Source organism: Condylura cristata, unplaced genomic scaffold (genome assembly GCF_000260355.1).
Source record: "Condylura cristata isolate star-nosed mole 26May11 unplaced genomic scaffold, ConCri1.0 scaffold00051, whole genome shotgun sequence".
Classification (NCBI taxonomy): Eukaryota; Metazoa; Chordata; class Mammalia; order Eulipotyphla; family Talpidae; genus Condylura; species Condylura cristata.
In genome coordinates this window covers 1,456,224-1,481,387 of record NW_004567152.1, presented here as the reverse complement: position 1 = coordinate 1,481,387, position 25,164 = coordinate 1,456,224, and the positions used below count along the sequence as shown (strand labels likewise).

At 48.0% G+C, this 25,164-nt stretch overlaps 1 protein-coding gene across 2 annotated transcripts in view; it reads left to right on the top strand.

Annotated features, from left to right (window-relative positions):
* Nucleotides 1–24,697, top strand: part of GNB1L (guanine nucleotide binding protein (G protein), beta polypeptide 1-like) — a 59,806-nt gene extending 35,109 nt beyond the window's left edge. For both annotated transcript variants that reach the window (XM_012734279.1, XM_012734278.1), the window contains 4 exons: nucleotides 1,542–1,704; nucleotides 5,331–5,429; nucleotides 9,705–9,920; nucleotides 24,139–24,697. In XM_012734279.1, the coding sequence (XP_012589733.1) occupies nucleotides 1,542–1,704; nucleotides 5,331–5,429; nucleotides 9,705–9,920; nucleotides 24,139–24,390 (730 nt within the window). In that variant the 3' untranslated portion in view covers nucleotides 24,391–24,697. The remainder of the gene's footprint in view (nucleotides 1–1,541; nucleotides 1,705–5,330; nucleotides 5,430–9,704; nucleotides 9,921–24,138) is intronic.
* The last annotated feature ends 467 nt before the right edge of the window (nucleotides 24,698–25,164 follow it).

Here is a 25,164-nt window from a genome sequence, read left to right as displayed (position 1 = left end):
TAAAAAAAAGTACTTCCCCCCTTTCTGACACTACAAGATGCTCAGAACTCATTTTGGTTCTCCCCTTGTTCCCTCCAGCCAAAGATGTAGGTGTTTCTCCAGAAACCTGGTCCCTATTTTTAGAGAAGGGGATAAGAACTAGACCTCGGTGCTCTGCATACTTGTCACTGCTGTGGTATTATTGTTTCAGGTTCTTTTATAGGTGAGGGGCTGCCTGAGGAGCATCCATGTGCATGAGCCACACCACATCTTCTGTGCCCCTCTTTGTCTGTCTGTCTGTATATATTTGCATAAACATACATTCATACCAACATTTCTGATTGGAGTCCAATAGCCCAGGGACTGTCCTCACCTTCCCTGGGCTTCTTTGTTCTCTGTGACAGGGAAAAAACCTGTCCCTCTCAACCCACCAATTAATTTTTTGTCTAACATACCCGGTGAGAAATAGATTTACCACAGAGCTCTGTATTTCTGTACTGTTATTTTGCTCAGTCTTGTAATGTCTAATGTAGTAGTGTAGTATCTGGATTCTTCCAGAATCCCTCAGGTCAGCTCCATGGAAGACATTCTAGAAAACTCATGGCCAGTCCTCTTTCCCAAGGTGGAACTCAGGAAAACCCAAAGAAAGAGAAGGGAGCATAGACCAGAGGGGATAGAGGAGACCAGAAAACTCTTCCTCTTGGGTACAGTAAGCCACACATTTGTTGAAGTCTGCAGTCCTTCCTGCAGTCCTGACATCCTGATTGTTTATTACGTTAATGAACATGCAGTAAAATTCACTCTATAGTGTAGTTCTGTAGGTTTGATGCCGTGGTCACATGTGTGCCAGCCCCGAGCCATACAAGGCAGTAAGCAGCCTACAAAGCTTCTGTGCCATCACACCACAGCGGAACCTTGCACTCTTTCTTTCCTGTAGTCATGTTCTCCTAGAGTATCTTTTGAATGGAGGCATGGGGATCCAACCACCTTCACTTAGCAGAATACACCTAAGACTCCTGTGGCTGTTGCCTGTGCTGCAGTACAAGTTGCCGAGTGGCATGACATGACGGGAATGTTCAGATCAGTTACCCATTCTCTTGTGAAATGCTTCTGAAAGCATTGTGAATAGAGCTCCAGTAAACAGTCATGTACAGGTGTTTATATGGACGTGGGTTTTAAATTCACTTGGGAATATATTTGAGGATGGGATTGCCAGCTTGGCGAAGTTAATTCACAAAGGAGGGAGGGAGAGAGGACAGCACTTTGGCATCAGGGGAACAGCAGAAAGACCATGGCAGTTGTGTTCCAGGGTGTGCTAGAGGGCTCATGCATGGCCTGCGAGCGTATCAGGCATCTGAGATGCAGACTTGTGTGGACCCCAGGGCAGCAAACCCCTCGGCTGAAGTGTTCTCGCTTGTGATCTGATGCGTGCACTCTGCTTGAAAGTGTCCTCTGCCTGCCTTTGGCCTTAGGCTAGCCACAGGCATGCTGAAGTTCATCCATGTGGGATGGGGATCCAGACACCTAGAGGCTCACAGCCTGTCTCCTGTTGATTTTGAAAGTCAGGGGCGGGACCTTAAGCTGTGCCTGTGGGACCTGGCAGAGGGCAGGAATACTGTCATGGATTTTGTGTGCCTGGAGAACATGGGCTTCTGCAGGGGCTCCATCCTGGCTGAGGACCAGCAGCGCTGGACATTGGCTGTGCCAGGGAAAGGCACCGATGAGGTAAGCAGCAGCTTTCCCCAGCCCCTCATTCCATAAGCTACTTGCTGGGTACTTGGCTTCCCTTAAAGGTATGCTGTGCCCTGCAGAAGGCCCCACAGAGCTACAGGGCATGCTGGCTCTGCCTGCAGAATCATAGCTCTCAGGGCCACAGGACATGTGAGGTGGCCAGGGTGGTGGGAGTCAGGAAGGGAAGCACAGGGGCAAGAGTTGGCATCTCTGGGACACTGATAGCCGGAATATTGTTTGGCACCATCAGGAGCATTGTGGGGAGACTTCAGGATGTTCTTAGAGGACTTGGGGGTGAGCACACATGGAAGGAAGTTCCAGGCAGGCCAGTACACATGGTGGGGAAGTGACCGAGGCTCTGGTGGAGGTGGGCTTCCAAGCCAGGGCAGCAGGGTACAGTGGCTGGGGCATGAGAGTCTCCAAGTGGGGCTGAGGCATGGGTGGGTAAGGGCTGACCCTGGTGTGGTGACCACAGTCCTGAGCGGCATAGGTAAACAGGGTGCATTAGTGGTCAGGGCTTCAGGTGGAATAGTGGGGCAGGACCAAGCTGAGGTCACTCTTGGCGCTCAGGTTAGATGGTCACCACAGATGGTTGTTGGCTGGACACAGGTCGGGCTAGATAGTGGTATCTACACCCCAGGAGGAAGAGCCCAGCAAAGGAGGCAGTGCCCAGGAATCAGAGAAGACCTGGGTAGAAAACGAGGTTGGGTATAGGAGAGGAGGAAGGTGTTGCTAGAGATGCCCGCTCTTGAACAAGCTGAAGAGCAATAGAAGAACCCATGAGTGTCTGTTTAAGGGTCTGGTCAGTGTGGGAGTACAGCTGCCTCAAAACCAGGCAGTAGTGTGGGGCTAGGGAGGGAGCCTCCAGTCTGCCACCCAGGCCCATGTTCTCTGGATCCCCTGCTGGCCTGGGAGCCTGTGCAGCAAGCTGCTCTGGGCAGGGACTGCAGGCCTTGTACACACGGTGAGGTTTGGCCTCTGCCCAAGAAGAGTCATTTGTCTTAAAGCAGATTCAGTTCATAAATAATGAGATAGGAACAGGCATTTATTTGTTCATGATTGCATTTAAATCACCAATTAGGAGCTACATACACTTTTCTTGCTGATTTGCCAAAAACCTGTTAAAAGTTTTATTAATGTGAAAAGAAAGAGCGGTGTGCTTCCTCCGGTCCGGGACAGCAGGAGCTGGGCAGTGCCAAGCATTCCCTGTGCTGCATACCATGGAGACCGCCAGGGGTGAGCCCACTGTGGTGAGGGTGCTCTCCTTCCTGGTGCATGTGCCTCCCTAACCCCGGGCGTGACCAAGGCCACTCCAGTTCTGCCTGAGGCAGTTAACTGACTCCCCGACTCCCAGTTCTCCGGGTCCATGCAACATCTATGTTGTTCAGGAGCAGTCAGTGTGGGGATCTTGCGCATGCTGGGAAAGTGGTGGTTTTCCATGTTCTTACCTAGAATCTGCCTGGACTAGGTCCTGGAAAAGCCTCGCTGGCCTGTGCCCAGACAATTTCTGGGGAATACATGCCCCCACCCTGCTCGGCCGTCTGGGTGGCCACACTTGCCCAAACCTAACATTTTTCCTTTTGGAAACAAAAGTTGCAGTTGAGTGCCAGATGGAAAGTACAGCATTATCTGTAGGAGGCTCTGAACTTGGGCTCCAGGCTCCTACTAGAGCACAGAGCACTTTCTGGGAGGTGCTCTCTTTCTCCCCTGAACCCTGGACATGCTTCTGGGTGCTATAGCAGTGAGCTCAAGCATCAGAACTGCCTTGGTTTCATCGTCAACCCCCATCAGAGCAAACTTACACCTTGCTCTCAGCTCCTGCTCACTCTACATGAAGGGTCTTCAGTTACCCAAAGATTGGGGTGGCCAGCCTTCACTGACTTTGGGCCTGTGTGTATGGCTGTCCAGGGTGCACACTGTGTGTCTACTTCTTCCAGCATCTGTCCCCCACCTTTACCCCTCAATGCCTACTTCTCCCACTCCCAATCAACATCTGGAAACTGGGTGACATGAGCAAAGTAATCTCATTGTAGGAAATCTGGCAATAGAGGAGTACAGAAAGTAGGAGATCAAGTATCCTGCTCCTGTAGTCTGGGCTGTGCCCTTTTATATACTGTGCCCTCATAGAATACACGTGGACTCTAAGGCAGGTTACCTGCCCACCTCCCTCCAGCACCCCCCCCCCCACACCAAGTTGGCTACCTAACACCTATTCAGGATCACGTCCAGCCTTCTCCCTGCAGCTGGGATGTCTTCTGGTGAGAGCCCTGCCCAGAGCACAGCAGGCCCCAGTTGGGGAGGGCCCGCCCAAGTGCAGAGGTAGGTGTGTTCAGCACCCTGTAGCTTAGGGGGCCAAGCCCTGCTACTGACTTCCTGAGTTGCCTGCATTGCCTTGAACATGGCCACAGCACTCATGAGGCACTTCTAGAATTCAGACCCAGAATTTAACTCCAAGCCTTGGGTGGGTCTCCCGTGTGGGTTAATGAGAGCTGAGCACCTACACCCACATGCTTCTCGTTCGCCCAGGTTTCTCCTTGCTGAGAGTTCTGTATTCTGGCTGTCAGAAAGCAGATGAGCAGGCTTATATTCTGTCCTCTTGATGCCCCAATCCCTCTGGATCTCATACTCCTCATCTGTAATCCAGAGGATGCCCCCCTGTTGGTGAGGGTGACATGTGAGGCTGTGGTGGCTGCACATCATCGTTGTGATGTCCTCAGTAGAACTGCTCTCAGTGACACCTTGGGGAGCATAGAACCAGCCACACCTCACTACCAAAAAGTGGTAGATCCACTACCAACAGAAGACCAGACTATGGGCTGCACCACAGCATGTCTGGCAAGAGCCCTTCACTCTTCTGACTGGTATGAGGGGCCACTCTTGTCTCTGCCTGGGGTATGAGAGCTTAGGTGCCCGAGGGTGTGGACGACTGGGGGCACATTCTGGTCTGTAGCACCCATCCTGCTCCTTGAGGCCTTAACCATCCCCTGTAGGCAGTTCCCAGTGCCAGTGTGAGGTAGACCGTGTGGGCCAACCAGGCACTTCTCCCATCCTAGACACCGGAGAGTCTGCATTTGCATTTAGCTGATATGAACTAGAGCTATGACACCTCGTAAAGGGTGTGAGAATAGCTAGAGTTCAGAACTTCCTGTGGTGCACATCATACTCATTTCCTAGGCTTGGTGGTGAGTCCCCAGGTGTTCCTCATGCAAGTCTTTGTGCCATTTGATACATCTGAGATAGTGGACAGTTGTCCATGTAAATGCCATCGCAGGAAAGAAGAGGCCAAGGTGAGAGTGGCGAGCTGAGGCAGTGCACGACAAGCTGGACCTCCTACCTAGGGAAGGTAAAATTGGAAAAGGTTGGAGGCAGCCTCCAGGCAGTAATACTGAACGGAGGGACATGTTGGTCACTCAGGAATGGCGTGTGCATTTCACAAGGACTCTGCAGTGCCTAAACCCATGAGCCTGTGCGGCCTAATTAGGAGGCTCAGCTCCCAGGTTCCTCCAGGGAGCAGACAGAAACTCGCAGCAGCCTTGGTTAATCGCCTTAAAAGTCTCTTGTTTGTATAGCACAGACTCAACTTGGCGCCAGCCCAAATCAACTTGTTTTCTTACTGTCAGGTTCAGATTCTGGAGATGCCATCCAAAACGTCAGTGTGCACCCTGAAGCCGGAGGCAGATGCCAAGCCAGGCATGCCCATGTGCCTGGAGCTGTGGCAGGTAAGGCCCAGCACACGCCAACCACGCCCTGCCAGCCACGCCTGTTGGGTTGTGAATCATGCCCCATTCAGTATTCAGTTTATCATGAAACCAATGGGCAATTAGCCCCTTTGGAGAACTTTTGCACGTGGTTTTCTTCATCCCTGTGTCCCCAGCCTGTCACAGCCACCCTGCTTTCTGTCATGAAGCTCCTGCAGACTTGCCCAGGGCAGACTTGGCTTGTGCTGTCCCCCGAGGGCTTCAGAGAGACTCCCCACCATGTGTTGAGGAGGGACAGCTGAGTCAGCTGAGCCGGCCCCCTCCAGGGAGAACTGGTGCACCTCCTCTCTGCGCTCAGACCCGTGGCCCCACTCTGGGCCGGGAGGGATTGCTGACTAACCGTGCAAGCCTGTACTGCCTCTGCTTTGCTTGGGATTAATTTTTGTTACTCCTTTGCCCCATAGAGGCAAAAGTGGACTTAACATTCTGAATTTCCTTGTGGTCACACTTAGAATTTCTGATCCACAGCCAGCCTTTTTGACTGTCTCTGACTAGAGGGTCAGGAGGAGTCCTGGGGCTGGCACCAGATGCAGAGTCTGAGTCCCAGCAGAATAGGTTTTAGCTCCAGGACCAGGGAGGGATCCTCCTGGGCCTGCTGCCTCTACCAGATGCCATGGTCCCCCAGAGGTCAGCTCTGGCAAAGAGTATGTTCAAGGTAGCAGAGCAAATTAGTATGTTCACATGGAAAGAGTCACAGGAAGAGTTGCCCTGTGGAAACCATGGGAGCAAGTTACTGGACAACACCTGAACAGCATTGAACACTGTTCAATTCAGTATTTCCAATTGTTCTGGGGGCTCAGGTGATACCAGGAAGAGGCGGGTTCTGTCTTACTCCTCTTTGAAGTCGTATAAGTTAGACCAGACAGACAGACTTAGGGAATTTGTAGATGACTGTATGACCACCAGGATCACAAGGGCAGGCATCCCAGGTTCCCTGCTCGTGCAGCTGATTTTCTCCTGAGAATATTCCAGTTGGGATTTGGGAGCTCTGGGAAGCTGATGTCATAGTGTCCTGCTACTGCAGCCTTGTCAGAGAGAATTCCATGGGAGTGAAGGAGGTGGGGACGCTGAGAGACTCCACTGCATCTCTTACAAAGCTCCTGACAGCAGCAGATTTGTGGTGGGGCACTGGGTAGGGAACACCCCCTAGGGCCTTGTGGTTGCAGGGGCTGGCGTGGTGCTCGCAGGTCCTGGGGCAGGACGTCGGTGCCTGTATCCGCTCTTACTCCACTCCCTGGAAACACTGTCATTGCATAATCATATAAAAATTCCAGCAGAAAAATGTGTAGAAATGGGATGTACAAACTTGTTAAGGTAATTAATATAGTTGACAGAAGGACAAATCACGTTTTTGTTAGTTGATACAGATCCAACACAAAATGTTCTGTTTAAAAAGTGTGCATAAATTTGAAAGGTCCCTTTTATTCTCCCCAAGTCTGAAGGTCCAGGTTATAACTTATTATTCTGAGTGTGGCATAGTGACTGTTAGGGTATTTTTTTCTGAAACATTCAGACATTTTCTTGATTTGTTTCTCAAAGTAGCCAACCTGTGTTGCTACTGTATTGTCACATAACAGGTGAGGGGCAGAATTATGTGGTCATTCCACCCACTCTCAGAGAAGGCTGTAGTCCTGGGCCCCTACAGTAGGCCCCATCCAAGTTGGAGGCACCCCACAGGACATTGAAAATTGCGGGGTGAGGGGGCTACCCATTGGAAATCTTGTCAGTCTGGCATGCCTAGAGATAAAAGGGGACACAGAGGTGTCCTCGCCCTGTGGAGATTGAACTGGCATCAAGGGCATGACTACCAAAGGCCTGGACTGCCACGGAGTGTGAACCCTGCCTATGGTATATGTTCCTGGGGTCATGGGGGTGAGAAGCTGGAGGGGACACAGAACAGACAGGAGCAGCAGCTGGTAAGGTCTGGCCTTAAGTATTCAGGCCCCCTTGGTATCTGAGGGATGAGCCCCGACAGGCCCCAGCTCTGGCCACCTCGTGGCACATGGACAGGCAGACCAGTACTGGGTAGCCCCTGAACAAACTCAGATGCTCAGAACCCAGAGACCACAGGCTATGGGACAGGCCAGAACCAGCACATTAGTGATGGGAAGAACCCCAAGTCTGGAGGAAGGGCCCCAGGGGACCAAAGAGGCAGAGGCAGGTTCTGCCAAGACCATGAGTGGGATCCAGGTAACCTGACAGTTGTGCTGTAAGGGGAATGGACGCCAGTGGATCTAGATGAAGTCCTCTCACTAGCCTTGGGGGTGGGTTCTCATCTCTGGGGGTGGCACGCATTCCTGGTCAGAGCACAGGCAGAGCTTTCCAGGCTGTTATTATCTGGCCCTCACTCTGCCTTGAGTCCAGATATAGTTTCAGGGGAGGCCTCGTGAAGAGGTGTGACTGCTTGGAAGGAGCTACCTAAACTATAGGGCCTGATCATTTCTTAAACATGCTGTATAACTTTGGAGGAAGGTGAAATCTCTATACAAATAGTTTTCAATCAGGTGATCTGAAAGATGCCAAAATGAAGCTCTTCCCTGTTATGAAACAGCAGGGAAAGCTCACCCAAGCAGCCTTAGGGAGTCTCACCCACAGGACCGCTGTCCTAACTGCTCACCCCTCAGGCCACTGGGGTATTCCACCTGGAGAATGGCCACAGGCTGCCCCAGCCTCTTCCTAGTAGCCTCCCTTAGATATTTTTTTCTTTTCATTTGTGTGAACACATGATCATTAGAAAAAAATGGTTGTAGGAGCTATTTCTGGGGATATGTGGGAGGCATCCTCAGGACCAGCTCTGGCCTCGGGGACATGCTGTGACTGCAGCTTACAGTGGCTGTGTCCTGCCTGTTACTGGCACAACCAGCTATACCCTCCTGATCAAAGTACTGGTCTGTGTCAGATCCCCGAGCTCCTGTCACTAACTGGAGCCTGATGACATACACCACACCCATCACCTCAGTTTCCCTCTCTGACACTATAATAAAGCCTTGCTTACTTGTGTTGTTTGAGGTGCAGTGTCCACTGGAATTAAAACATTGGCCCTGAAAATAAAATAAAACGCTGGCACTGGTGTCTATTTCAGCCACCTGGAGAGATATTGTGCAGTATGTGAGCTTCTAGACCTGGAGCCCCTCTGAGCAGACAAAAGCACCTACACATCACACTAATGTGAGCTCCTGCAGGCAGGTGGGAAGCGCCTATGGTGCTGTCAGTCTATGTTTAGTGAGGCCAGGCCAGACTCTGCTCATAACCATTCTCAGACAGATATCAGTCAACATTCTTAGATTCATAGTGACCCAACAGACAGCCTTGTACTTGCCTTTCAGGCCCAGACCCCACCATCACCCAAGCAGAGTCTTAAGGGTCAGTCCCAGGCAGGACAGAGGACTGGCTGCAGCTCACCGAGGGTCTGTTGAACTCCTGACTTGGAACATTCTCTGGAGAAGGAGCTATGCTCTGTTATTTCTGACACATAAGTAATGCTGACCCCAAGCAGCTCAGCGGGGAAGGCAGAGACGAGTAAAGAGCAAAAGGCATCCCTCTTTGTTCTGTAGGGAAATGCTCTCTGTTGATGTGCCTGGAGATTGGGCATTGAGCCTTGGCCATGCTCCTGGTGCCAGGATGATGTGGGATCCTGCAGTGCTCCTCTGGGATTGTTGCAGAGGCGAGATAAACGAGGTGTCTGCCCAGGGTGCTGTGCCCTCTGACCTCTGCCCTCATTCATCACCATAGCTCAAGGCTGAGAGCTCGGCACACACCAGTCAGCGCCGCTGCAGCTCGCCAGGCCAGGGGAAAGGGGAAGGCTTCCGCAGCAACGTTGACAAAGCACAGAAAGTTCATTTTTCACTGAGATGGAGTTTGAGATTTTCCTCAGCTGGCGGTTTTAGACAGGTGACCAGCCCCACCAAGGGTTACCTCAAGTCTTCGGCCTATGGAAAGGAAACTGGAGGAGATAGCAGTGCCCTGAGGGGCCACTGGAATCTGGGCTGGTGAGAAGTAGCTTAACAGTGTAGCAAGGAGCAGGGGGCCATTCTGAGCTACCCCAGGACTCTGCCCCAAAGCACCATCCTCACGGTGTCCCAGCATCAGCCCAAGCTGGCACCATGGATGATGCCAGCCATTAAGGGATGTGCGTAGTCTCTGGAGAACATGAGAACTGAGCTGCTATTTATGTCCCTTCTCCCCTGAAACTTGCCAGATCCCTTCGGGAGCTAACTGCTGTGCTATTTCCCGCAGGCCAACTCCAGCCTGCGCCCCTTCCTCCTGGTTGGCTATGAGGATGGATCGGTGGCTCTGTGGGACATCTCCGAGCGAAAGATCTGCAGCCGTGTCACCTGCCACACAGAACCTATTATGAGCCTTGACTTTGATTCTCGGAAGGCCAGGGGCGTCTCAGGCTCCGCCGAGAAGGCGTTGGCTGTCTGGAGCCTGGATGAGCAGCAGGCCCTGCAGGTCAGTGAGCCAGACCCGAGGTGTCATTTATCCTGCTTTGCACTAACAGTCTGATAGGCTGAAACAATATTTAGGCATGAAGAGGAGTTGTTGCAGATCCCGGACTAATTAATCACTCTGAGGTGGGGTGCAGGCAGGCCTGTCCACGGACCCAGTGCAGGAAGAAGGGGGCGTGGGCGTTGTGAACCGTTCACATGGTTTGGGTTTCTTTCAGACCTTGGGTTAACGACAGTCACGTCTTGTCCATCTAAAGAAAAGACATGTAGAGTATAGCAGTTTACAAGCCCATTTGCAAAAACTCAGAGGAATGTGGTCAGTACGGAACTGATTAATCAAAAGAAAGAGCCAGTACAAAGGACTCTGCACAGAGTCACGGCCAGGTGGCAGTCTGTGCATAGGCCCAGGAAAGCAGTGGGGAAGCCCACCAGGAGGGATGCAGGCCTTGGGGTACAGTGGGGTTGCTGAAAACCTTTCAATGATGTTTCTGCCCCTCATGGCTTATGGAACTGCACGTGAGCATGGTTCTTGGTTTCTGCCTGTGCTCACCGGGGGTGACCCAGCCTGCCTATGAAGCCCTGTTTAGGACAGGAGGGATGGAATTGGGGGTGGGGGGAGGGAGTTGGTGTCAGGGAGCCTCCTGTCAAAGCCTCACTCTGGTGCAGGTCTGGAGGGGCTGCAGGCCATAGTGGCTGAGGCACCAGATGTGTCCTGTGCCAAGAAGTGTCACTCCCAGGGGTAGCCTAGGGTGTATGCTGTCTTTTGGGGATGAGGAAATGTCCTCCTTAGCCCAGGGAGCCTCAGAAAGTTGAGACTGGACCACAGCCAGTGAATGGAAGCACCTTAGAAAGCCAACTCTGTGAACTTAGGTCAGGTGGAGACATGTCCCTCCATGGCCCGATGTAGCTGTCCTCAGGAGCAGCAGCAAGTCCAGATACTGGCTCAACTGGCCTCTCAGCACTGGAGTGCTGGAGGACAGGGTTGTGCCGGTCCAGCCCTCTTGCCACAGACATGAGACCGAAGAAGAGGACATCTCTTGGCCCCTCCCTACATGGAGAAGCCTGGCACTCCTAACCAGGGAAAGAGACTCTGGGTGGGGCTCTGTCTAAGCTCCTGAGGCACATGGTGGAGGTGGGGACAGGTAGAGTTGGGTCTGGACTGCTTCAGGGCCCAGCAGGCCTCACCATACCCTGGTGCTAGCTGAGATGGGGCATCCCACCAGGTACTCCTGGAGGAGGAAGGCCCGCCCCAGAAGACAACCTGTGATAGTATACCACTGACTTGTAATAAAGCCAGCTGCCTGTCATTCGGTTTGTCTGTCCTCTGTCACCCCAGGGAGTCCATGAGGCAGGAGAGTCACGTCCTCCCAGTGGCACTAGCTCTAGTGGTTGGAGGTAGAGCTTCTTGTGCTTCCAGCTGGGGGAGCAGTCTCTGAGACCTTGGAGTCATGGACCTGCATAGGGGTGGGAGTGAAAGTTTAACTATGGTGGGCACGTCAGAGCTGGGTTTCCATGTTGCCTCTTCGGTGACACACCTGGTCATGCACAATTGGGCTTCTCTCATGCACCCCTCCATCCTGCTCCTCAAGCCTGATGGGGTCCTGTGCTCCATTCTACCGTGGCTGGAACTTCATTAGCTTGACTTTCAAAGTTGAAGACTCAAGCCCTAGGATGCAATCCCCCTGGGTCTCCCTGCACCCAGGACCCCAGAGAAGGGCCCCTCCTGGCCCGATTTGCCTGGTTCTCTCCTGGCTTGTTCAGGAAAACAGCTGCTGGAACTTAAGACTTAAATTTATGGGCTTGTTCCAGTATAGAGATGAACTTATAGTGTACTGACGAATTGAAAAGTTAAAACAAAGGGCATTACAATGAATTGAAACTTAAAGCAGAAGGGGAACCAGGAACTACAGAATGGAAGAGGTTAGTGTGGTGGTGATGCACTGGGCCATGGCCTGGCTCAGCAGTGCACATCAAAGCAGGAGAGCATTCCTCCTGCTCCATACTGAGACCCCTGGACAGCAAGTCCAGAGGCAGCCAGGACCCTTGAGAGTTTCAGTTTGTGAAGTATAGGCCTCAGAGGTATTGGGACCCTCAAAGCTTAGTATCCTCACGTGTCCTCATCACAGGCCCTCAGTGTGCCCTTCCAGGCCTTCCAGACACGTGGGCACAGACGTGCCCCACCTCCTGGCCTGCTGCTGAAGTCTCTAATGAGCCCAAATCAATCTCTCCCAGGCGGGTGCTGGGAGCGGAGACACAGATGAAGTTTCCCGCAACAGAGCGTATGTAATGGGAACCAGATGGCTGCTGCACCACGTACACATTCCTGGCATCTGAGGTCATGGACTGTGAGAGCCACTGGTGGCCAGAGATCCTTCCCAGAGGGTCCTCGTCCAGGATGGGCTCAGCCAGGTCCCTTGGTGGTGACCAGAAACCCTTGGCCACCTTTGTCAGCTTTCGGAGGCCTCAGGGTCCCACTGAAATGCTAGGCCACTTGCCTGCCTTCCCAAGGTGACTTTTCCTGGAGTCGTGAGGGGCTTGGGCCTCGGCTGTCGTCAGACACAGGTGGTGTGCAGACCTGCTCCTTCCTCCCACACTAGGGGCAGGGCCCACGGCCTTGAAGCAGGGACTGATTTACAGCCAGCTGTATTTTTAGGCCTTTTAGTAATGAGACTCCCCCACCCCAGCCAGTCTGGGCCAGGAAGTGGACCAACCGCACTCTCTCTACACTGCATGTAAGGATGGCTGGCCAACCAGGCATCCTTGCTACATGGTCACTGCCCTCCTTTCCCCCAGCTCTCCCAGGGGCTTCCCTCTCAAACAGCAGCCACAGCACACATGGGGTAGCTAAGGGAGATCACAGGGTTCTGAGGCCAAGCAAACTGTGAGCAAAACCCAGTTATCCTGGGAAACACAGTAGAGTTGGACTTGGGCCACGTCACCATGAACAGACCCTAACAGGCCTCCTTTTGGCAGTGTGAGGCCCCAGACAAGGACTGTTTTCTCCAACCTAAATCCCTACCAAATCTTTCTTTTCCACTTCTCACTTCTTGTTAGGGGAGCTGGGTCTTGGGCCTCTTTCCTCTTTCTTGATGCCAGCCATGTGCCCAGAGGGGCTGCAAGTATTGTCAATCACTACTGTCGCCATAGACAGTTGCCATGACTGCTGTGCTGACCCTGGGCAATAATGGGCATTTCAGTCCTCCCAAGTGGAGATGCCAGCATGGGGATGCTCTTTGACTTGCACTCAACTTCAGTTGTGTGAGGGTCATAGTTGAGAGCCTTATACTCAAAGTCCTTTTCCACACTTCTTGGGGTCATGGAGTTCACTAGCAGAAAGAGCTGAAAGCATCGCTTTCTTCTTGGGAAACAGCGGATTCACATAAAGGCAGAATACCAAGGCAGTGACCCTGAAGCAGGGCCCAAGTGGACTCCAGCAGGTGCACTGCTCTCTGACAAAGTTACAAGAAAGGAAGAGGTGGGGGGTGGTGACAACTTGGTTGCTCATTCTCATTTCCACACCCTGTCCTGGCCCATGAGTTGGAGCTCTGAGGACACAGCAGATGCAGGTTCCCCCACATAGGCGCACATGTGGCTTTTGCCCTCACATAAACGGTGGCACGTCCACTCTTATGGCCCTGCTCCAGCAAGTGTCGGCCCATGTGTGGAGTCCAGGAACTCAAAACTAAGTTGGGGGTCAGAGAGAGCCAGGGTTTTATAGGCAAATGCAGTTGCAGGCAGGGCAGAGGGTACAGGACATGCAAGGATGATGTGGTCATCTGTATCCAGCATGGTGGAGAAGGAGGGCCAGTGCCTGGAGCATCATAGGTTTGAATTGGTGGAGCCAGGGCCCTGGAGAGAAGCTGCTAAAAGGACAGGAGGTCAACCTGGTAAGGAGCAGGTCTTAGCTATGAGAGATAGGGCAGGCACTGAGGTGGCCAGACAAGGTCGCTGCATAGCCCAAGTGGTGATTGCACCATCCCGGAGCAGGCCAAGTGCAAGCAGGGGGTGACGCTTGGCCTCGACATGCCACAGGTTGGACAGGTAGCTGCACTGCTGCAGGTTCTGGCAGATTCTCACTGTCAGATTCAGTTTTCTCTTCATAGTGGTAAAGACTTTGGATCCTGAGTGGGTGCTGCACTTCCAGACACATGCTTTTCCTCTCCAGTTTGCTCACTTAGCAAGTGGCATCATTTGATTTCTGTGACACTAACACAACCATATGGTCCTGGAATTACTCACTACTTAGTGCATCCTCTTCCCCACTCTGCAGGGCTGTCAGAGTTGTCCAGAGCCATCGTCTCTGCCTGCCAGTAGAATAAGCTATAAACTGTACCCCCTCTCCTGTCATCTTGCTCTGCTTATTGCCTCAGGGTGTTAGGAACCCCAGAATCAGGAGGAAAGTGTCCCCTTCTCTTCTGATTTCTGGATATACCATTGTGCACCTCTTACTTGAGTAGCAGTGAGCTCTTTCAGCCCATCACTGGTGTAGGCATTTGCTCTATAGGGAATGTAAGTTTTTCCTTTTGGACTTGATTAAGTTTCCTAGCTTTTTTTTATATATATATATAAGTTGCAATTTTCTAGGTATTTGTGTATAAGCATAAAAAGCTTCAAAGCATTTTCATGCCAACCTGTTTTCAGTTGTTTGTAATGATTGTTGAAATTTCTGCCTTTTATTCATATCTGTCTTATCAGTCAGATCTTTAATCTTTGATCTGTTTCACCAGTTCCCATTACCTCTCTCCCTTCCTTCTGTATTATCTGGGCTGTTATGGACTTGAGCTGGGTGTGTGACCCACTTGTTCTGGGCCTTGTGTCTGAACCCACAGCATTGGAAGCCTGCCTGCACCCCACAGGGAGAGAGGGCAGTGTTGTCATCATCACTCACTTCTAGGCAGACCTCATTTTTATTTGTTCTCTGACTGCTGGGCTGATTAGAGAGTTTTTATGTTTCCAAACGTCTGATTTTTTTCTTCTAGTTATTTTTTATTTTTCAATTTCTAACTTAATTCCATTGTGGTCAGAGAATAAGGTCTGAATGATATCAGCTCTTTGAAATGTGGAGGCCAGCCCAGTTTTCATAAGTATTCCACATGTGCTTGAGAGGAAGTGTTCCCCATTGCTGTGTGCACAGCTGTACCTGTCAATGGCCAAGCATGTCGGCTGTGTTGTCTGGCGCTGTGCGTGTTATGGGGTCAGGCTGTGTCGTCCCACTAGTGTGCGTGGGACCAGGGACATGTGGACCTCTTGTTTCAGCACATCTTGTCAACTCTTCTAGTGTTTTGTGTATTTCTGCTTTCTGTGCATTGAATGAGGCTTGTCTTGGAGACACATTTAGAATGGTCCCCTTCCTGGGGAATTGAAACTTTTTTAAAAAAGATTTACTTATTTATGCTTACAGAACTGGGGTATAGACCAGAGGTGTGGTGGGTGAGAGGATTTACCAGAGACAGAGTGGGGAACAGAACAGGCAGATCTACTGAAATACACTGCTGAGGGGAGCAGCGGGAGGGTCAGGAGAGATCTGCCATGCCATGTGGGTCAGCTTCCTGGCCGGGGATCTAACTTGTGCTGCAGTGGCTTCGGAGATCTTCATAGTGTGGTGCTTTAACCTGATGCGATGGGCCACCAGGGAGACCCTTGGAATTGAAACTTCTGTAATTCTTGCTATCTCTGGGAAGGACTTCTGCCTAAAAGCCTCTTTGCCAATATCAGGCCAGGTTTCTTCTGGTCATGACTTCCTTCCAGGCCATCCTTTGGGACTCCTTTCATGGGAACCTCTGTGTGTGAGGCATGTTGGTGGTGGTGCCACAGTTCTGGATGCTTCTGTGGATTCTCCCCAGGCTACAAAAAAGTTGGCACAGGGTCTAATCAGCAGTCTTGACCCATAAATCTTGCTTTACTGTCTCTTCATTTTTATTCATGTCAAAATATTTCCTATTTTCCCTTGAGATTTCCTCGACCTGGTGGTTTCATCTATTTGCTGATTTTATAGATACTACTAGGCTAGTTTAATTCTGTTGTGGGTGAAGGGAGCCTGTACCATGTCAGTATTCAGATATGAGGCATGGGCTGTGACCAAACTCTGTGTCTCCTAGCAAGCACTTGTGTGTTCATTAGTGAGATCTAGTTCAAGTGGTCGGTGGTGCTTGGTCCTCACTGGCCTTCAGAGTCTCTGTCCATTTTTCTACTTGTTATGAGTGAGCTTTTATTTTTTTCTTAATTATGATAGTGAATGTGCTTCTTTCTCCCTTTACCTCCGTCACTTTTACTTCATGATTTTAAAGCTCTTTTATTGGGTGTGCAAGTATTGAAGCCCACTGCATCTCCTGAATATCCACTTGTTACAACTGAGAACACAGTGGCATTGGCTTCTTTTTTTTTAATTTAAAAAAAAATTTTTTTAAAGATTTATTTATTTGTGCATACAGAACTGGGGTACAGACCAGAGGCTCAGGGGCAGTGAGAGGCTTCACCAGAGACAAGAGTGGGGAGCAGAACAGTCAGATTGACGAAGTGCACTGCTGAGGGGGGCGGCGGGCGGGTCAGGAGAGGTCTGCCATGCCATGTGGTCACCTCCAGGGCAGGCAGGAATCGAACTCATGTGGAAACGGCTTTAGATTCTCAGTGCTGTGCTTTAACCCGCTGCACCACCAGGGAGGGCCAGCATTGGCTTCTTGTGTTGCCTGTCCTCTGATCTCAGTGTTTTAAAATCACCTGTTGTAGTTGTGCTTCCTGATCCTTTCTGACAGCCTATTAATTGGAGCATTTAGTATATTTACCCTTAATGTAATTATTGATATGTCCAGCTTGATTTTTTTTTTCCACTTGTCATTTCTGTTTTGACCCTTCTTGTGTTTTTTTCTTAGTATTGCATTCCCTTTCCTCTCTTGGCATCTTTACTTATAGCTCTTTTCATTTTTTGGACACATAAGCTAAAAGTCCACATCCTTAGCTTACTGTAGTCAGTCAGTCAGTGTTGTCACTCCCCGCCCATACTGCCACCTCACATGGTATGACCCACCATTCCATCCTCCCATCCTTTCTGCTACCAGTTTTATATATTTTATTTCTTGCACATGTTATAAATCCCACCTTACAATAGTGTTAGTTTGCTTTAAGTCATCAGCTATTACTTCTTAAAATCCACAGAAAATTGCTTCCCTATGACCCAGCAATCCCACTCTTAGGTATCTACCCAAAAGACACAAAAACACTGATTGGAAAAGATACCTGCACCCCCATGTTTATTGCTGCTTTATTTACAATTGGAAAAACATGGAAGCAGCCCAAATGCCCAAAAGTAGATGACTGGATTAAAAAGATGTGGTACATATATACAATGGAATATTACTCAGCAACCAAAAAAGAGAAACACATTTCTTTCGCAGCAACTTGGATGGAGCTGGAAAAGATCATGCTTAGTGAGATAAGCCAGAAAGAGAAAGAAAAATACCAGATGGTTTCACCCATAGCAGGAGTGTAATGGACCAGGCGAGAAAATAACAAGACTAATGAACAGCCATATACCTGAGACATTTTGTGGGGGTGAATGGGGAATGGGGTTAAAAACTGGGGGGTGGGGAGGGAAGTGCACAGGACTATGGTGATGGCACACGGGTGACTTGGTGATGGGAAACCCACGGGGATTACAATTGAGGATGGAAAAAAAATGTACAAAATGATGTAAAAGTAAGCTGTTATAAAAAATAAAAATTAAAAAAGCCCACAGAAAATTAAAAGCATAGTACTTTATACTCACCCACCTTTTTCCATGCCTGGTGCTCATTTTGTCATCATAGTTTCTACCTGCTTTTACTTCCCTATAGTTGGAAGAATTTTCTCTAGCATTTCTGGCAATTCAGTGCTTCAACAAACGCATTTTCTGACTTGTTAATCTGAAAAATCTATCTCACCCTCCTTTAAGAATGCCTATAGAATTTGGGGATGGCGCCCTCTCTGGTGGTGCAACGAGTTAAAGCACAGTACTTCAAAGCTATGCACAGCCCCTTCCACTTCAGCACAAGTTCATTCCCCAGCCAGGGAGCTGACCCACATGGCGCGGCAGACCTCTCCTGACCCGCCTGCTGCTCCCCTCAGCAGTGTACTTCGTCATCCTGCCTATTCTGCTCCCCACTCGGTCTTTGGTGAGTCCTCTCACTACCTTGTACCTCTGGCCTGTACCCCAATTCTGTTTGCATAAATAAATGTTAAAAAAAAAGAAAGAATTTAGGGATGATCGTTTTGTGTTGCTTTTCTTCATCACCTAAAAGAAGTTGAGAACTCCTTGTATCTTAGCATGATTCCCAAACATGTCATACTTCTCACTCCATGGCTGTTTTTAACATTGTCTTTTCATCTGTGGTTGTCAGCAGTTTGATTGCCCAGAGGCTATTGTAATTTAGTTTGATATCCCACTGTACCCTGAAGCTCTTATTCATTTTTCTTTTCTTTTTCCCTCTCTCTTCAGTTTGAGTAGTATTTAGAGACGTGTCTCTAGTTTACAGTTTAAAAAAATAATTTCTAATATGACTTTCCAAAAAAATTTAATTTCCAGTCTGCTTGCTGTTCAGCCTATTCTATTCATTTTTCATTTTAATTATTGAGCTTTTCAATTTTACGTTTTCTGTTATGGTTCTTTTTATTTTAACAAGAGACTTAATTTTTGTTTAGAATAGTTTTAGTTTCACTGCAAAACTGAGAAATTATAGACATTTGCCCCTTGCTAACACATGCACACAATGGCCCGTATTATCAATATCCCCACCAGCGTTGGACACTTGTTAAATCTACATTGACCTGTTACACAGTTTATATTAGGATTTACTCTCAGTCCATAGTTTATATTGGAATTTACTCTCAATCTTATGCATTCTGTGGGTCTGGACAAATGTATAGAAATATATTCCATTATAGTATCATATAGAGTATTTTTCACTGCCCTAAAAATAATCTGTGCTCTGCAAAATTATTGTCCACTCCAGCAACCACTTATCTTTTACCATGGCTTAGCTGTATATAAATCTTCCTTGATTTACAATGAGGTTACATCCTGATAAACCCTGTTATAAAAGGAAGCAAAAGCAGGTGGAAACTCTAATTGACATAAGTGGAAAATCTTGTAGGCAGAAATGCATTTGATACATGTGACTACCAAAATAAAGCTTAGACTTCTTATGAATAAGTATCAATTTCAGACAATCATAAATTTGAAAATCATAGGTCAAATCATGATAAGTTGGGACCCGTCTATACTTAGAGAAATATAGAATGTAGCCTTTCATATTTCACTCAGTATTATCTGGGGTTGGGGATCCAACCGGCACAGTATATGCAGTCTTTTCATACCTTGATAGCTCATTTCTTTTTACTGCTGAATAACATTCCCTTATCTGGATGTATCACAGTTAACTTATTTACCTCTTGAAGGATATCTTCAAAGTTTTGAAAATTATGAAGAGAGTGCTGTGAATATTCATGTGCAATTTTTTGTGTAGATACAATTTTTCTGTTCCTTTGAGTAAAATGCTTAGGTATAAATAGCTACATACTGTGTTAAGAGTATATTTAGTTTTTATAGGAAACTGCTAAATTATTTTCCAGAATGGCTGTACCATTTTGTATCACCCCAGCAAAGAACACAAGTTCCTGTTGCTCCAACCATGTTTATTATAGTGTTGTCAAGAGTTCTGAACTTTAGCCATTCCCATCAGTAAATAATAGTATCTATCATTGTTTTACTTTGCATTTCCCTGATGATATCTGGTTAGGAGCAACTTTTCATATGATTATTTTCCTCCTGTGTATCTTCTTTGTTCAGGTGTCTATAAAGATCTTTCACCCATTTTTTTTTTGAGTTATTTGATTATTTAAGCATAGAGAACTGGGGTACAGGCCACATGTGCAGGGGTGACAAGAGGATTCACCAAAGACAGAGTGGGGAGCAGAACAGGCAGATTGACGAAGTACACTGTTGAGGGGAGCAGCAGGTGGACAGGAGAGGTCTGCTGTGCCATGTGGGTCACCTCTGGGGTTGGGGATCCAACCCGCACTAAAGTGGCTATGGCTAGCTTGCAGTGCTTAACCCACTGCACCACCAGGGAGGACCCTCACCCATTTTTTAATTGTTTCTTCTTATTGTTAAGTTTCAAGAGTTCTTATATTTTAAATAACAGTCCTTTATCAAATATGCTTTTGCAAAGATTTTATCACATTTTTTGATATTTCTTTTCATTCTTTTCACAGTGTCTATTACAGAGCAAAAAATTTTAATTTTAATGAATTCCAGTTTAGCAGTTCTTTCCTGGAGTAGGTCTTTGTCATTGTACCTAAAACGTTACTACCAAACCCAAGATCATCTAGATTTTCTCCTATGCTGTCTTCTAGAATTTTACATATTTGTGCCTTATATTCAGATCTATAATACATTTTGAGTTAATTTTGGGGAAGTGTATAAGGTCTAGATTCACATTTTTTAGGTATGAAGTGTCCAGTTGTTCTAGCACTCTTTCTTGGAAAAATTGTGGTTGCTTCATTGTGTTGCCTTTACTTCTTCATCAAACAACAGTTGACTATATTTATGTGAATATTTCAGAGCTTTGTATTCTGTCTGTCTTTGTAGTCTCTTCTTTCACCAATACCACATTATCTCAATTCCTATAGCTTTAAAGTATGTCTTGGAGTTCTGGAGTATCAGTCCTGTGATTTGCTCTTATCCTTTAGTATTGCGTCCGCTATCTGGGTTGGTTCTTCTATAATTCCCTTGTTTCTGATACTAACTCCTATCTATTCACTCTTAAGATAGTTTTTGTGTAATTATTTGCATTTATTTCATTTTTGAACATATTTTAAAAAACTGCCTTCAAGCCATTGTCTGATATGTTCAACATTTCTACCATTCTGTTAACTGCTTTTTCTTTCTTGATTATGAGTCATATATTCCTACTTCTTTACATAGCTAATAATTTGTCCTTTGTGTGCTGGACATTATAAATGATCCACGATGGGGAATCTGGATTTTGTTGTTTTGCTATGAAGAATGTTTAATTTCATTCTCGCAGGCAGTGAGTTAATGGCTGTGCAACTTGTACCTCTGTGTAGAGTTGGCAGTCTGCTGTGTCAAGAGCAGATTTGTGGAAAACCAAGGTCATTTCAAGCTCCCCTAGTGTTCTAAACACTGCCTCCCCTTTGGATTTCCCAGAGTTTAGTCTCTAAGTTTGTTAGTGTGGGTCTGGAGGAGGCCTATAGGGCCTCCTGTTATACTCAGGTGTAATCCTTATTCCTGAAACCAGGCCATCTGGCATCTCAGCTGGTCTACGGCTGTCGCGTGGTCTTTGCACCAACTGACCTCTGCCACTGTTCATCTCTTGCATCTCTTCCATTCAGCCATTCAGTAGCCACTTTCAGGTAAGTTTGAATAGTGCCCTGAGTATACATAGTCCAGCCCTAACCCAGACCCCAGGGGATATATATGGCCCCCAGCCCCTCTCCTACCCCCCTCCATTCCACTTAGCTACCCACAGATTTTGGATGCTCTAGCTCCACTACTCAGCCTCTCACAGCCACCTCTGTACTCCGTCTGGACTTCATGGCTGGGACATTTCCCTGAGCAGAGAAACATTCAGAACATTTAAGGAGGCTCACCTAGTCAGTCATCCTCCTCCATCTGTTGCCAGAGCCTGCATACAATTGTCTAGTATATTTTGTTCGGTTTGATGGTTGTTTACAGCAATAAGTCTAATAACAGTTATTCCATCATTACTTTCCTGTTATACTTGTTTTATGAACAGTAAGGTCTGTTTATCTATTTAGCAGGTATGTGTGGTTCTTCATTATGTTTGTGCCCTTTATCTTTTATACTGTCTGAAAGTTTTTGCCTCTAAATTTCATCTTTCCTGAGACTGGACCTCTGTTTCTCTTGCTCATAGTCTCTTCCAGTGTCTTCCCTCATCATTCTTCTACATTGTATAGATTTGGATTTAATTTGGGAATCCAATCACTCATAAATCCAATCCATAGAGATATATATATGATTCCTTTATGTAGAAATACAATAACAAATATTAGGAAACAAAGGCACCTAATGCTAAGGTGGGTGGTGCAGGAGGGCAGAAAGGGAAATAATGTTTTTGTCCTTTCTCTGGTGGAGTGTCAGAGCTCCCAAATATGAGGTTGACTATTGTGTCTTTGGCCCCAAAACAAAAGATGAGCAAATCAGTGAATTTAGCAACCATCCCATCTCTCTCTCCATCCTCCCATATTTCTGTTAGTTATATAACCAGTTCTATTACCATAATCCCTATATTGTTTTTGATATAATCCTACAGGTAAGTAATGTCATCCTCTTTGCCAGACCATTTACTGGAGTTCTCCAGTTATCTTCTACAAGACTAGAGTTAATCTTCTAGTCCTTCAAGAAGAGCTTATGGGAGCATATTCTTTGAGTTCTTACATGTTCAAAAATGCTTGCCTGTTGTTTTTATACTTGAGCGACAGCTTGTCTATAGCATTCCTGAACTTTGCCTCCTTTCCATTCTCTAGAGACATTACTTTGCTATCTACTCTCACAGAACAGATCTTCAAGCATTCTGAGGAGGCCTTTCTCAAAATGGAACTTGATCCTTTAACCTGAGGATAAAACAACTTTAGTTATTAAGCCCACTAATTTTACAAAGGCACATCTTAACATTGGACTCAGATTATAAAACTTCAGTTGTTAGAAATGAAAATTAATTTTCTAACTCAGTGATCACTGGTGTACCTTTGTCTGTCTTCCATGTTTGCTATTTCCTCTTCAGGCCACTGCAGCCCTGTTTCCCTTTTGTTTTGCACACTATGTACAAATTGCTATCTCTGTCCCTGTCACAAATCTTCTGCTATGTCCGAGTACCTTTATTTCCTTGAGTTTTTTCTGCTGCTTCTTTCCTATGCTCTGCCACTTCATTTTCTTCCTATATTTTACTACCTGTTTTATAGAAGCAATTGTTTTGTGAAGCTTTTTAATTTATGGCAAAAATGTTTGGTAACGATTTCTGTTTGCTTCTGATAAAAGTTGTCTTTTGCTCGTCCTGCCACTTTCCTCCTTTTCCCTTGTATTATCTTCATAGAAATGAGTGATTTCCAATTGAGGCTGTGATGTTCTCACCTAGGAGATGATGTAAGAGAAACAAGGGTGCTGGTGTGGGTGGTAGGGGTGACTTATGGACCTAAAGGTCTAGGGGTGCACAGGCTAGGTCAAACACGAGATTGATGGGAAGAAGAGGCTGTTTGGATTGTCACAATTATGGCAAAGTACCTCTGCCATTTAATGTGTGGAGACAGAGATGCTAGATGCCATGCAATGCACAAGACAATCCTGTGTAGCCCAGAAGAGACGTAGTCACAAAAGCCTCTCATCCCCTGCATGCTAGGGAAGGCATGAGCCAGGAAGGGGTTATCACCCAGCACTGAGTATGGGGGTTCAACCCCAAAGAGCCACCAACTCCCAATAGCTCCATGAGGATAGACAACATCTTTGCATTCTTGGTGACATGCAAGCGCCCTCCCCCATCTCAGAGCCAATCCAGGGACAAAGGTTTTGCCCACAGCCCACGTGGCACGACCTCAGCTGCTGCTGCATCTTCCGCACAGTCCTGCATTCCTGCCACTCACACTCTACTGCCAGTCACCCTTTAACCTCACTTACATTTTAAAGTTTCACTTACTTCTTACTTAGTTTGGCTGAAGTTAGAGTCTGCATTTCTCATACTCCCTGTGTTATGGCATGGAAGCGAGGTTTTGCGATAAGGGAGAAATTCTGACTTCATGTTTCAAGGTGGAAATGTTGCCTTTCTCCTGCGTGCTAAGTGGTGTGTAGTTCTGTGGTGAGAAGACCCAGTCCCATCCCACCCCCATGGAGCTCTTTCTTCACCATCTGAGAGAGAGCGAGCAGGCCCTGGATTCCCTGTAGACCTGTCCAAGGAAGGGGTTGAGGGGGTGTGGAGGACACTCAGAGGCTCTCTGAGGGGTAGGCTGAAGTCTTCAACCCAGAAATTCAGCCAAGGGCAGAAATAAAACCATCTTTTTGCATGTCTTGCCTGACTCCCAGGAGGAGGATGTAAGGTGCACAGGGGTGTCCAGCCCTCATGGCAGCCTGTGTTTCCTTCCTTCTTCTAGCTTCTGGTGGGAGCCTCTGTCACATGTCTAAGAGGCACCTAATGATTCTCTCTGCTGCTCTCTCATAGGTGTGCCGAACTCACAACATTACCAATCCTGGGATTGCTGACATCAAGATCCGGCCAGACCGCAAAATCTTGGCCACTGCAGGCTGGGACCACCGTGTCCGTGTGTTTCAGTGGAAGACGATGAAGCCGCTGGCAGTGCTGGCCCTCCACAGTGCTACTGTCCATTGTGTGGCCTTTGCTGCAAATGGCTTGTTGGCTGCAGGGTCTGGGGATCAGCGCATCAGTGTCTGGTCACTCTATTCTAGCGCGTGACTTGGGAAGCTCAGGGACAGGAGGCAAGCACCTGCCCCTCTGCCTGACCTGGAAGGTGGGAACCCTGTCTGCAGACCCCTGAGGACAGCATGCCACGGGGTCTCCTTCTTCAGTATATGAAGAGCCTACTCTATGGAATCCTTGATTTCTTGTGAGGCTGTGTTTCCTTATGTGAAACACTGTACTTATAAGACAGTGTCTGTAGTTTTCAAAGAGTAACTGAGCCAGACACCTGGTATCTGTGACCCAGGTAAGAGGCCCACCTGGAGGTGCCTTACAATAAATTTCTGCTTGCAAACTCATGGCGCAAGGCAGGAATTCACTGAGGAGACTCCCTTGGTTCCATTCCTCCCTAGGGGCAGAACCGAAATCCTTTGTCACATCTGCCCCAGGGCCCACCATGGCCACATGATTTCAATCCAAAGCCAGAGAAGAACTCCTGGTACACAGGGCTGAGACCAGGACCAGGACTAAGAGGTGAGCAGGCTCCTCAGGGAAGGGAGCAGGAAGTGTGCAGTGCAGTGCAATGCAGCATAGCAGCGTTAGCTCTGGGTAGGAGAACCTGGTTGCTGGGGTGAGGTCAAATGCAGAATCAGCAAGATCAGGCAGAGACCAAACAGACTGAAGCTGACAAGAGGCTATGTCCAGGGCAACTTCTGTGCAGAACGCACAGCAGTAAGGAGAAAGTGAGATCGGCATGACCATCTTGGATTCCAGGGCACAGCAGAAGCCCTCACCTCACACAGGATGCCTAGAGATTGGCAGCTGTGGCCA